Source organism: Topomyia yanbarensis, chromosome 2 (genome assembly GCF_030247195.1).
Source record: "Topomyia yanbarensis strain Yona2022 chromosome 2, ASM3024719v1, whole genome shotgun sequence".
Classification (NCBI taxonomy): domain Eukaryota; kingdom Metazoa; phylum Arthropoda; class Insecta; order Diptera; family Culicidae; genus Topomyia; species Topomyia yanbarensis.
The window spans coordinates 1,516,977-1,530,763 of record NC_080671.1 but is presented as its reverse complement, the minus strand read 5'-3'; the positions used below and the strand labels follow the sequence as shown (position 1 = coordinate 1,530,763).

Sequence of the window (13,787 nt, the reverse complement as noted above, 5' to 3'; positions counted from 1 at the left end):
TCTCTTCCATCTTTCCGAAAATCTTCTAAGTCTGTTGCATTCAAAAGGACTAGGCATATTTTTTTTTGCAAAAATCGAGATAATTGCGAAATCCGCGCAAAAAAACTGCCAAAATTCTTCTAAGTTCTTTGGATTTAAAAGAACTCAGCATTTTTGTAGGAAAAAGCCTAAGTCTTTTGCATTCAAAAGGACTTATTTTTGCAAAAACCGTATTAATTGCGAAATCCGCGCAAAAAAACTGCCAAAATTCTTCTAAGTTCTTTGGATTTAACCCATTATGTCCTAGCGTATAAAATTTCATACGCAAAAACAACACATTTCTGGATCATACTTGTTATACAATAAAGCCGTTTTCAAACTTCTGGTCTTCTGTGAATGTTAACTAATACCCTATAGTTTATAATGTGTATGCTCAATAATCATTGTTTATTAAATTCCATTGTGTTTTCGAATGTCAAAGTTGGATAAAATTCAAACCAAAATGTGAACAATACATATTATTAATTTTCTCTTCTAAATCACTAGTTCTTGTTTCGGATTGTGAACGAATGGCCATAAGAGATGTGAAAGATGTGGCTCAGTGCGAAAAAATGGAAGAAATTGGTGAAACAATTGCAAACATTCTGCTGGTAGTTCAACGTATGAAATTTCATACGCTAGGCTGAACCGATATCTTTTTTCCCAAGGCAAAATTATTTCCTCTTTAGGATTAGGAGGAGATTTACAATTTTCTCGCTGATTTTAAAGTTGAATCAGTACATTTAAGGCTAACAAATGCTTAATACGTAGCAAATCATACCTGGTTTTACCCGGAATATTTTTTATGTAAATTCTCGTAAGAAAATGTTCTTTTTCTTAAAATAATTACTAAGTTTGAGGGAAAGATGGTTTGATGCAACGAACCAATCATGAGACGAAACGGCACGAGAGAGGAGAGTAGTGTTAAAATCATTCAAAAAAGCTGCTAAATGAATGATCTCGCAAGGTTGAAGATATTATTCGATTTTATGCTGAGTATAAAGATTTTAGCCGAATTTTCTCTGTAATGATTTTTTGATACCCTATCAGCCCAGCGTATGAAATTTCATACGTTAGTTTTTTTCGCAACGAAACGGTCCAAAGTGGTTATTTTATTTTTCCCATACTTAATTCGGCATAATATGAGAGCTCACGAAGTATTTTATAAATTACCAAAAGTTTTAACATAGCTGGGTTATAATGGGTTAAAAGAACTCAGCATTTTTGTAGGAAAAAAGCCTGTCTTTTGCATTCAAAAGGACTTATTTTTGCAAAAACCGTATTAATTGCGAAATCCGTGTAAAAAAAACAAACTTTTAAAAATATTCTAAGTCTTGTGTTGAGAGTTTTTTTAGGCGAACTTTCGAATTAACGCGGTTTTTACGAGGATTTTCGAATTAACGCGGCTTTTTACGCGGATTTTCCAATTAACGCGGTACGTATCCCCCGCGTAAAAAAAACCTGAGTGTAATACATTTTCATTATACATGACATGACAACTATATACAAGAAATCAATATTCGAGTTCTTAAATTTTGTAAAAGAAAAGACCGATCAAATCGATAACTTGAACCAGTAATCAGCGGTTTGAGTTTGGTCGTCTTGATCAGCTGGTAGGAGAAACAGGATTATGTTCGTACAATGTATAGGAAGGATGCCCATATAATAAACACCAAAAATGGTTTGGTTAAAATCTCGATGTTTCATGCATTTTAAAGTTATTTGTCATCCCAAATTCAAATTCGATTTCTTAGAATTTTTTAGTTCCTTCTTCTATGGGAATTTCATGTGACCGGACGATTAACAGTTTATATTTCCGGAACCATACAACGGATCCGTATGAAATTTTGTAGCAGGAAAACATACCTTTAATTTGAGGCATTTGTGATAATCGGCCAAACCATAACCGAGAAACTGATAATAGCAAAAATAACCCGAGAATAGTGAAAAACTGTATTTGAGCGCAATGAAAACTTGAATGCCCTATTTATCATACAACTGCGCGCATCAATTAGCAACCATCCTACCAGATGCGAGCCCAAGAGCACACTGACGCCAAAACATCGTTGACGGTGGTACACGCATTCTTGAAAGAAGCTTATACAACAGGTAAAAGAAGCGAAAGAGATAGCATGCTGGGTGCCGACCACATGTTGTGAGAATGGGAATTTATTTCAGCCGACTGCATGCCCCCACCATCATTTCAAGAACGAATGAGAAGCGCGATTGACAGATCTGTATGCGTACCGCGCAGTGCAACCAAAAGTACAGATGTTTCTATAAAGCTGCAGATTATTTGAATTGTATAGGTACAGATTAAAATGATGTCTAAGGAAACTACAGCATGGTAGATATTTTTGGAGATAAAATGGTAAAACAATAGTTTTATTTGACATTTCTAATACCTAGTAATATTGAGAAAGTGTATATAGGATATATAAAATTACGGAAACTGTTTTTCTTTGGTGTGTAATACAAATATATTTTGTAATTTGACTACTCCAAACAAATGATTTACTGGCGAATGAACTTATTATTGAAACCTTAACAATAGAACAAATGATTTTTGCACTAAGAACTCAGTGTTTTTTATTTATTATTGACGGAAAAATAAAGCGAGATTGGAAAGGTTGATGTATAAAACACCCAAATTAACCAAATATTATTCAACTAGCAAAACGTTTGCATTAACTTATTGCTGTAAATTTCCGTACAAATTTTCTGAAAAAGTAGTGAGATTTTTTTTATTCCCGGTAAATAATATAGAATGTGGCATCACTGGTACCAGCTTATTTTAGTTTCTCTTTGCTGCTCAGCAGCGAGAGGGGAATGGGTGTCGCAGCTCTCCAACGTGCAATGTTGCATCCGAAGTTTTGTATCACAACAGAGCAAAACTTTCTCTTTTGCTCACCGAAAAAAATCGCGGCGGCCATGTTTAACTCAACAATTTGGTCATCGATGACCAATTGTTGAGCAATGTTGAATTCCGAAACACGCCTATTACAACGGGACAACGTATTGAAGTTCTATTCTGGTGGCACCTTCGTACTTTATGCTCGAATCGTGTCGTTTACAAATAATAGGGATGACTATTTTCTTTTTTTTACTAGCCATATTCAATGAAAAGATATTTTTGTATGCTCAATTTATATATCTTTTCTATGCAGGTCTTATCTACTACACGCTGGATTCTCCGTTCCTGCGACGTGGTTCCAAAATGCTCCATGGGTTAAAGTTTGGATTTCCGATACCCGGTTTGCCACAAAGGTTTTCCATGTACTGGGAGGAGCACGAAGCCACTGAAGGGTTACTGTAGAATCAGACCAAAAATACGAGCTTGCTAACGGAATCTGGAGAGCCTCGACTATTCGGCTATGCAGTTTCGCTCCCACCTCAGCAGCACACAGTTCTAAACGCGGTAGCGAAATTTTCTTCAACGGAGCTACTCGAGATTTGGATGCTAGGAGCTGTACACGAACCTGTCCGGAAGAATCGACACATCTTGCATACGTACACGCCCCATACGCTGATTCCGATGCGTCACAGAACGTATGAAGTTGGATGGTCGACTTTGGTAGAAGTGCATAACGACTGACACGAAAATCGGCAATTTTTGGGAGTTGCACTGATAGTTTCTCCCAAGCAGTTGCAATGCAGTCTGGAACCTCGTCATCCCACGAACATGCTAGCAACCATAAGCGTTGCATCAACATCTTTCCGTTGATGATAATTGGTGAGATTAGCCCCAACGGGTCGAACAGCCGCGAAATCGCTGAAAGTATTGAACGCTTCGTTGGTGCATTTTGGTGTTGGCGTATCTCGGAGTTGAAGTGGAGGTTGTCTGATTCGGGTTCCCAGGTGATGCCAAGCGTCTTAACTGTTTCGTTCGTGTCGAATTTAATCGCCGATTGTGTGCCAATCTCGTCTGATGACAATCCCGCAAGAACCAGTAGTTGGTTTGATGTCCACTTACGAAGAGCAAAACCGCCTTTGGCCAGAAGCTCACTTAGTTCCGATCTCAATTGGATTGCTTCACTGACGGATTGGGCTCCGCCAATAAAATCGTCCACGTAAAAGCTCTTACGGAGGGCAGGTTTGCCAAGGGGATAGGCATCACCTTCATCGGATGCAAGTTGCTGCAATGTTCGAGTCGCAAGAAACGACGACGGGCCTAATCCATACGTCACCGTCATCAATTCGTAGCTTTCGATAGGATCTGCTGTATCAAAACGCCACAGAATCCTTTGGTAGGGTGTATCTTCCGGATGGAGGAGGACCTGTCGGTACATTTTAGCGATGTCTCCCACAAGCGCCACAGGAAACGTCCGGAACCGAAGAATTATTGAAAGGAGATCGTCCTGCACCACAGGACCTACTAACAGCGCTTCGTTGATGGAGAAGCCTGTAGAGGTCTTGGCCGAAGCGTCAAAAACCACTCGTACCTTGGTCGTCGTGCTGGCTTCCTTCACTACCGGGTGATGCGGCAAATATGATGAATTTTGCGTGTCGTCCTCTCGAACACATCGCATATGTCCGAGGGAGAGATATTCCATCATAAATTTATTGTATTCATCCTTCAATTCGGGATTACGAGCAAGCCGTTTCTCCAGGAGTTGCAAACGTTTCATTGCCATCGATTTCGAGGCTCCCACCATCTCATCAAAGTTGGACCGACGAGGTAGACGGACCATGTAACGTCCTTCTGCATTCCTGGTCGTAGAATCCGAAAACACTTCCTCGCAACGCTTTTCCTCCAGAGAATAATCAGACCTGGTTTGCAACTCCTCCACCTGCCAGAAACGTTCAACGCTCTCCTCTAGAGTGAACAAGGATACAGCTACTATGCTGCATGGAGGATTACGTCCTGCGGGAGGAACCTTGCTGGTTGAACCGGATACTAGCCATCCGAAAACACTGTCAATCAGCATCGGCAGTGATTTTGACAGGTTAATTCTGCTTGCAGTCTTGAAAAATGAAAAGAAGTGCTCAATTCCCAAAATCATGTCAATTGGTGCACGCTTGTGGAATTGTGGATCTGCGAGGAAAATATTCGGTGGAAGCTTCCAGTGATCAACTGGAATATCATGCGCTGGAAGTTCAGGAGTGACCCGCGGAAGAATCAGGAAATCAGTATCCACGGCAAACTTTTCTTTTCTGGAAAGTACCTTGACGTGCACGGATTCTCTAGCGTTCTGTGGTTGGTCCCCTATTCCTTGAATCAGAACGTTTGTTTTGCTTCGCTTTAGTCGTAGAAGTTGAGCCATGCGCTCAGAAATTAAGTTTGGTTGGGATGCGCAATCCAGTAAAGCACGTGCCAAATGCTCTTTTCCATATCGATCGACGACTATAAGCATAAGCATGCCGTCAGCATAAAGACATTCTTCTCAACACCTTGTAATGGTAAACTGCAGGTAATTTCCGTTGATTGAATGGATGTAGCAGCGGAAAGGACGGATGATGCGGAATCGCCACTCGGAGAAGATACGTTAACATTGGTTGTCAGGCGGGCAGCATTACCAGACGAGGATGGGACTTGGTCGGAGCGGGATTGACCGGAATTGTCCCCAAACCCAGAATGGAGAAGTGAATGGTGACGTTTCCTACAGAATCTACATGTATATTTCGACTGACAATTTCTGGAGAAATGATCGTTCCGGAAGCAGTTTAAGCATAACCGCCTTTCATTGACTAAGCGTAACCTATCAGCAGCACTCATCTTCTCGAACTTCGCACACTTTACCAATGGATGGCGCTGTTCGCAAGCATAACACTTGGTAGGTACATTATCGTTTGCAGAACTAGAGGACGATTTCATATGGGAGGAATTGCGATTTGCTGAAACATGAGAGGATGTGACATACTGTGGTACCGGTTGAGTATGATTCACTGAAATCGACTCCAATATGCGAATTCGACGATGCAAAAACTCGATCAAGGACTCGTAGGATGGGGTTTCGATCGTAGATGCATGATCCTCCCAGGCCTTGAGAGAATCGTCTGGAAGGCGAACGCACAGCAAGTGTTCCAACATCGTACTCCATGCATTCACTGGTTCTCCAAGCTGCCGCAAAATCTTGGTGTGCCGCTCGAAATCATCAACGATCCCGTGTAACGAAGCTGTCGACTCCTTCTTTACCCGTTGAATCTCCAGCAATGCCTGCAGATGTCTCTTCTTAAGGAGGTACTCGTTTGCATACCTGGATATCAGTGCCTGCCAAGCCAATGGGTAGTTAGTGGCACTGATAGCGAACGATTCAATCACCTGTGCGGCCTCGCCTGAAACCGCCGATTTGAGGTAATGAAACTTCTGGATTGCGGGAACGTCCGGATTTGAGTGGATCAACGCGAGGAATGTATCGTGAAACGCTAACCACTCATTGAAGTCGCCGTTGAATTCTGGCAATGTGATCGTCGGAAGTTTAAGCCCTTTGAGGCTAGAGGAAACCGTAGGGGGGGACGAAACGGTGGTACTGACAGTGGGAACAGTGGGAGGCAACTTTGAAATCAGACCAGCCTTTATCTTGAAATACTGCCCCTCAAAATTGGAGCGAATTTTAACGTTTAAGGACATACCATTGCTTGTCTCCTCGGTACTCTCCAATGCCGATTGGATATCCTCTAGTTCGTGCCAAATCGTGTCTAAATTTTCAAGTCGCAGCGCTACCTCGAGCCTATCCCGATCCTCTTCGTATGCCGCCAGAAATTGTCCTGCTCGTCCCAGAGAAGCCAACAGTGATGTACGCCGCAATGCCATTTGCCGCAATTCTTGGATCTCTGCCATATTGGATGCACGTACAGCAACGATAGGTTATTCCGATGATGACGCAACGGTGAAAGCGAGCAGGTTCTGGAAAAGCAAGACCAGTAGCCCTGGTTGGAAATTTATGCAACTTGGAGAGGTACGTACCTATTCCAAGGCAAATGAGTGCCTTGTACAAATCAAAATCAGGAACAGGAACCAGCTGACACAGATCAGCACACGACGGTGTGATAAATCGTTAAAATCTCTTCCGGTCTTTCCGCCAAAATTTGATGTGCCGGAATCGAACCAGTTCAGTTGCTTTCTGCCTTCGGAAATTCTTAAACAATCAGCAGCGGGATGATTCGCAACCTGAGTTTCGGTACATGCAGGTCTCAAATCGGATTATCTGGTAGAGCTCAGTTCAGTTGTCGTTGTTGAAAGCTTCTTCGAAGAATTAAGTCAGCATGCGTCGGAATCGTAATTGGACTGGACACAAAATACAACCGTGGATACAGGTGACGCTCGCAGGAAGAAAAAGAGAACACAAATCTCAAGCGCACCCGAGGATGACGGAATCAGGATGGACAGATACTAACCTTCTGCCTATAGGAATTAAGCCTTGTACAATTAAATTGTCATGCAATATTTGTTCGTGAATGATGTGATTCCCACGCGGTCGGCACACGGAAGCAATGGTGGAACTCCTTTGTCGTCGGCACAATAGGCATGCAATTGTCCACAATAAGATGGCGTACCGGCGTGGTTTGCCCGTATTTTTGCAATGGCGATCGAGCGCAGCGTGTTCGAGTGCAACGGTTAAAGTACTCACGTTCGCATGCACAGGATGCAATCCTGGTCACGGCACCACTTTGTTGAGAACAATGATTGCACAAACTCGCCTGCGTTTTGGGCCAATGATTACTAGGCAGAATAGTGCACAAATCTAGCACGCATCCGCAGCCCTATTGTAGCATACAGCCGATGCACAGGGGAGCGCACCTCGGTGATTTTATGCACTCTATTAAAGTGACGCACAAAATAGAATGGTTTGCACACCCGATACGGAAGGATAACTACTTCGAAAGATCACTCTCGCGACTTGTGGTACATGCAAAATTGACTTTATTATTTAAGTAATACTAATAAAGATTTCATGCCTTAAATATTTTTATTGCTCTTCGGGCACAAACGACGTGATCAACGGACTGATCTGAACTGACTGCTCTGGCGGTAGGTAGTATACCCGAACCATCGTGATTACTATCCGCATCGATATGCGTGTTTGTGTGAGATAGATAAGGGTTTGGCTACTGGCTCGATCGTACGCTACACCGCTCCAATGCGATAGTTCGGTTTTCATGCTACAACACCAACTTCTCTCAGGAAAAAGTCTTGAAGACGAAGTATGGTATCCGTTGCCAATACCACTGCAGATTTCCATGGTTTCCACAGACCTTTACCTCCCACTTTACAATCATAAATCATAGTTTAGAATGTCTTCAATGAATTAATCGCTCGAATGTAAGCATCCTCATTGCGCTGATTCAATGCTGTATCAATGTTCCTCGAAGTAATATAGGTGAACCAAGTACTCGCACTCTCGATTAGATACGCTGTAGTTAGGACATCTTTTCTGCCACTTTGCACACTATATGCTTTCAACGCTGCTGAACATATTTTGTTGAATTTTGCACCTTCATCTTATCAAAGTTTGATGCTTTTCTTGTGAAATTGACATCTTCTAATTTCAGATCCGATGCCATTTTCAAATCACACTCTTGTTCATACAATACAAGTTCTTGAAGGTGTTTGATGTCGGCCGTTGGTGTAGCTAAGTCCTGTTCGTTTACTGACCAGCTAGGAAGCTCAATAATTTCATTCGAAATCCATCCTTGAATCATGCTCTTATAAATGTGAACAGGGTCAGGAATTACTTCGAAGATTCGTTGGGGACATGTCGGATGCTTAATAGGATTGTTGTTGAGAACTTTTGCTTGAGTATGCTGAACACCAAAGTCGTTCCATAATCGTTTGTTATTGCCTGAAAGGAGATGAAGATTAGCGCTCCAGTCGAATATTTGTATATAAAAGTGGCACGCAGAGAATAATCATTTTATCTGCAAATGCTACTGGGACGATCGTATTACGCCCACTGAATGTCTATAAGGAGTAATCTGGGTCGGGTTTCTGAAAATACTCCTATTGACCACGTATGATACGTACAATACATGAAATATAATTTATTATTTTAATTCGTAAATTGGTCTAAAATATTGCATAATCGCGCATTCCTTATCCAATTCATTCATGACTTTAACCTTGTTCTCCACAAACATGAAGACTTCATCAAGGCACCCGGCTTCAAATTTTAGTCCTTGAAATTTTTCGTTCAGAGTACGACAACTTGGCAAACAGCGCTTCTTCCTTTCTTCTTCGTATGCAGTTCTTCCACAAGAATATCTAGTACGAAGGCCTTCGAGTACGCTTTCACTTGACCATTTTTTAATTCTCTGTACCTTAGATGCCATTAAAAGAAATTGGTCGTGCCCGACGATCCTCTGAACGGTGTCTACTTCAGTAAAATTATCCCGGAAATTTTCTAGCTCGTGAACTTTTCTTTTTAGTTGCTCGTTCTGATATTGTAGTTTGCTGAAATATTATACCCATGAGTGACAAAAGCTATGTAAATGGCAGGCAAACCTACCTACAGCACTGTTCGCAGTTGTTGGAACAGGTTGCTCTTTTATACTCTGGTTTTGTATGTGCGTTAGATTGATTCTGCTGTTGACCATTATCAGTTGTCGATGCAAGGCTATGATATACTTCAGTAGTGGTATTGTTATTCAAGGTCAGTTCCTCTGAAGATTCATATAGACATTCAAAATCTATGTTGTCTTGTGGCTTATTCTGTGGTTGACAACCAGTTGCTCCATCTTCGAAAAATCCTGTTTGAAAACAATTAGAAGATAGTATGTCAAATGTACTGTACCTGACGAATTTCCAGTATCACTTCCACACTCGCTTTCATCGAAATTCTTCGATATTTTTTTCGTTTTTAACATCGTCGCAAATTCATTGACAACGTCCATGACGGAATCGTTGCGTTTACGCCTGCGTTGGCTGACTTGGGTAACCGTCTTGTAGAAGGGAACAGCATGTACACTTTTCCGAATCTTACCGCTGGAATCCATATACAAATCGCATTCGACAAAATGCAACTAAAATCGTAATAGTAAATCAGGTAATTCTGTTTGTTATTTTGAATAAATACTCACACTGCACAAACGATGGCTTCCCAGTATTTGGAAATCTTCCGGAAGCTCACAGAACGCTAGCCAGTTTCTACGCTCCGCCTTTTCGCAAGGGAAACGGAAAAACGCCATATATCGTACTCCATTTCGTGAATTATTTGTGCAATATTTGTAAAAACAATACATTTTCACTATTCCACCGAACTTTTGAAGTTTTTTTTTTCGAAAACGTTAGCGATTTTTTTTGACGACACTTCAAAAAAATCTTTTCTACAATAATGAAGTTTGCTCGATTTGCAGTGAGGTCAGTTTTTATATAGTCTTTTTCATGGTTGCTAGTTTTACTGGTTTTCTCTCCGCTAGTCTGTGTATATAGTGTCTGTAGTTACAACCTATTTTTTGGAATCTATGATTACCAGTCTTTTTGCTGAATGTCTTCGATAATATTGCATGCAAGTTGAATGAATCTTTTATACGATAGCCATAAATTATAGCACGGTCTGTCAGATCAGAGCCGTTTATAATACGTCAACAATAACATGAAATCAAAATCGTTAGTTAAATTTATTCTGCTATGAATTTGAAGCTATTGGATAGTTGCTAAATTGAAACATACAATTTTTCGGATAACGAACGGTATGTAGATGCAGCTACATGTTTCTATACATTTTTTTTTCTTTTAGGTTTCTAAATTTAAACGGTTCGTATCAGTCTGCCAGGACCTGGGTAATCGTTTTACCCAGCTACGTTGGTTTTGAGCCGTTTGGACATGCTTTCAGGAGAATAAATAATTTACTTGGGGAATTTGGAGGAGAAGCAGCAACTTCTCGACTTATTGGGCAGGTGCCAGTATAAAAATGCGAGATCTCAGTGTGTGTATTTGAAATGTGCTGATAGAAGGTGCTTCTCTGTGGAATCGTCTGCCGCTTTCAGTTAAATCGATGCCTTCAGCAACAAGCTTCAAGAAAGCAGTTAAAAGAATAAGCAACTAATCTATACTTATTCAACTTCTACGTTTGTTGTACACCTTGTTTTCCACTGTCATCCTTTATTTTTCCTTGACCTGAATCAATGTTAATATAACAACAGGTTGCCGTGTACAATAGTTGACAATAAATTACAAATTACAAATTTCGGTTATCTCATAAGCCCTGTTAGTGAAGAGTCGAGAGCAGCAAATTTTCAACAGGTTGTTTTGAACTGGAAGGAAGAACAAATCTCAAATCATGCCCTACTATGTTCAATTTGCATTATTTGTTCGTTTGCATCGTTCATCCAAACAGTCGAGTTGCTCAATCGTTTCCAATTTCATTGACCCTGAGAATATGTCTCTACTGGGGTATTGATTCACCAGATTTTTCAAGCAAAATCACTCTGAACATACTTCTTACTGCTCTTGTAAGTTTGAAATCGCAAAACATGTCAACATTTAACCCAAACTAGTCTCTGCAGAGCAGTTGACAACTTTGGTTGGAAGCATCAAGTTGAAATGAAGACGCACTGTTTAGTTATGAAAATCCCGCCAACTTGACAGTGAATGATTAAGGGAGGCTTTGAATTTGAACCATGGTTGGGGTAAATTGAACTGAAAGTTGGAATTTTAAAATGAAAATTTGCATCACTGAAAGGGTTCATCCCGCGGAGTTGGTCCTGCATTGATAAACGTTGGAAATCAGTGTTTCGCTAATGCCATCTGCGCAACTATTTGCTACACGTGTTTGACAGTCACTTCAACTGCATTTCAATAATTTCAGCGCCTCCTACAAACGTTTGTCAAATGTGTTTTAGATGTCCGATTTAAAAAAATACCAGGTACTAATAATGTATCTGTTAATAGTGGTGCGCAAACTTTGGCCCACAGAAAATTCAAAATCGATTGTAACGATAGATACATGTGCTGTGAGCTAGATTTAATTTCGAAAATACGCAAAGAAGGTGTTCATGAGTGTTTTTCTATTGATGAATATGTAACGTACTTTATACGATGGAAGCGGAAGTGCAGTCCAGTTTGTATAAGGCAATGATTGAAGTTTTTCTGCTGAAAGTTATTGAGTTACTTTTCTTTAAGTTTTGTTGGAGTAGACTTTTGCTATACCATATACGGAACAGATAGATTCCGTTTTGGAATCATCTGGTCATTTTATGTCAATATATCAAGGAGTTTCAGTTGAATATAAGACACCGCTTAGTTAACTACAATTAAAAATCGAATAGTTCTTTCAAGATCTACTGTTGTTTGTTGCCTACCACTAATGTACCCATGAACTAAATGTATTATTAAAAATCCTAACATCTTAATATCAATTGTAGATGATGTCCAACGACCAGATTCGGCATGGCAGCTACAGTCGGTACTACGAATTTCGTTCCGAGGACAGTCGACCTAGTCAGTTGGAGCAGTATATACTACCGCTACTAGACCGGTTCGGAAACCAAATCAACATGCTGGATATTGGTTGTAACCGGGGTAAACTGACAGAATCGGTTTTCTCTGTTATCCGGAAGCTGACGGCGGATAGTGGAAGATGCTGCCGTATGCTGGGTGTAGACATAGATGGCAAACTAGTTCAGGAGGCTAATAGGGAATATCTGCTGGAAGGTTTAAGGTTCGCTCAAATGGATGTACATGATGTTGCAGTTGGAAAACAGATTGACAATCCAGTTTCGGAATTTCTGCAAGAAGCTGGAGTTAGACAGTTCGACATTGTATTCTGCTTTTCAATACTAATGTACGTACACTTAAATCACGGTGATGAGGGTCTGCAGAAAGTGTTAGATTATCTTTGCTCGAGGGCTAAAGTGCTAGTGATTGAGTTGCAAAGCTGGCAAAAGTATCGTGATCATGCAAGAAGGATGAGGAAGGAAGGTGGAGGGGAGTATGTACACTACAGATTGCTGAAATGGAAGGGTAGTAACGGCAAGCTGGAAGAAGCTGTCTGCAATTATGTCATCGCTCAAGGGTTCAAAGTCCTACTGTCTAGCTGTCAAAAGAACGAATTTAACAGAAATATTGTGATCTTTTCGAGGGAGAGTTTCATGTAAATAAATACAAAAGTATACAAATTTCGTTTTATCTGCGATTAACCCTTGCACATCAGCACAACACCGTGCAGAAGACAAATTCGGGGAGCAACTATCTTCAATTCAAACGGGAATTAGATTAGTAAATCACACAATTAAAAGCGATATGAAATAAGGCGAGCCTTCTCCCATTCGTTAATTTGTTTGGGTAGTTTATGTTAAAAAAATGTCTTAAATTAATAGGTATGCTTAAAGGAGTGGCGGCTTTAGGAGATAAAAAAGAAATGTTTTCGTGACTTTTTGAAAGGGAAAGAAACGTCCTAACTTTTTGAAAATTTATGTATACACTTAAGTTTTTTACGCGGTTTTTTGGGCAGTATTTTTTCACGTAGTTTTTTTACGCGGATTTTGGAATTTACGCGGTTTTCATTTACGCGGCCTGTATCCCCCGCGTAAAAAACCTGAGTGTATTTGTACACCCATTTGGAAAGTTAAAATAATTTTTTTTTCTTGAAAAACTTCACAAAATGGCGGATTTAAGGAATATTTCGTTACAGGAAAAGTGCAATTGTAGTTCTGGTTGAAATCAATGAAACACCAAAGATTTCCGATTTACATAAGTATACCTTCTGTTTGATTTACCGTACCCGTTTTTTCGCGGTCTTCTAGAAATTACGTATTTTTGGCATGAATTTTTGATACTAACGTGCCAAAGAAATGGTTAAAATGTTTGTTAGAATCTTAAAAAGTCTACA

At 40.3% G+C, this 13,787-nt stretch overlaps 2 protein-coding genes across 2 annotated transcripts; one reads left to right on the top strand and one right to left on the bottom strand.

The window, feature by feature from the left end:
* Positions 1-3,188: 3,188 nt before the first annotated feature.
* On the bottom strand, positions 3,189-5,282 carry LOC131686254 (uncharacterized). Its single transcript, XM_058970521.1, has one exon. It carries the CDS (start codon positions 5,280-5,282, stop codon positions 3,189-3,191), a length of 2,094 nt encoding a protein of 697 aa, XP_058826504.1.
* Positions 5,283-10,533: 5,251 nt separating this feature from the next.
* LOC131680844 (pre-miRNA 5'-monophosphate methyltransferase) lies at positions 10,534-13,244 on the top strand. The gene is made up of 2 exons (XM_058961555.1): positions 10,534-10,647; positions 12,322-13,244. Exon 2 carries the CDS (start codon positions 12,322-12,324, stop codon positions 13,051-13,053), a length of 732 nt encoding a protein of 243 aa, XP_058817538.1. The 5' UTR covers positions 10,534-10,647; the 3' UTR covers positions 13,054-13,244.
* Positions 13,245-13,787: the final 543 nt, after the last annotated feature.

Coding starts and splice junctions, on each gene's coding strand:
- LOC131686254 (XM_058970521.1), bottom strand. CDS start 5,282: ATGGCTCAACTTCTACGACTAAAGCGAAGCAAAACAAACGTTCTGATT.
- LOC131680844 (XM_058961555.1), top strand. CDS start 12,322: ATGATGTCCAACGACCAGATTCGGCATGGCAGCTACAGTCGGTACTAC.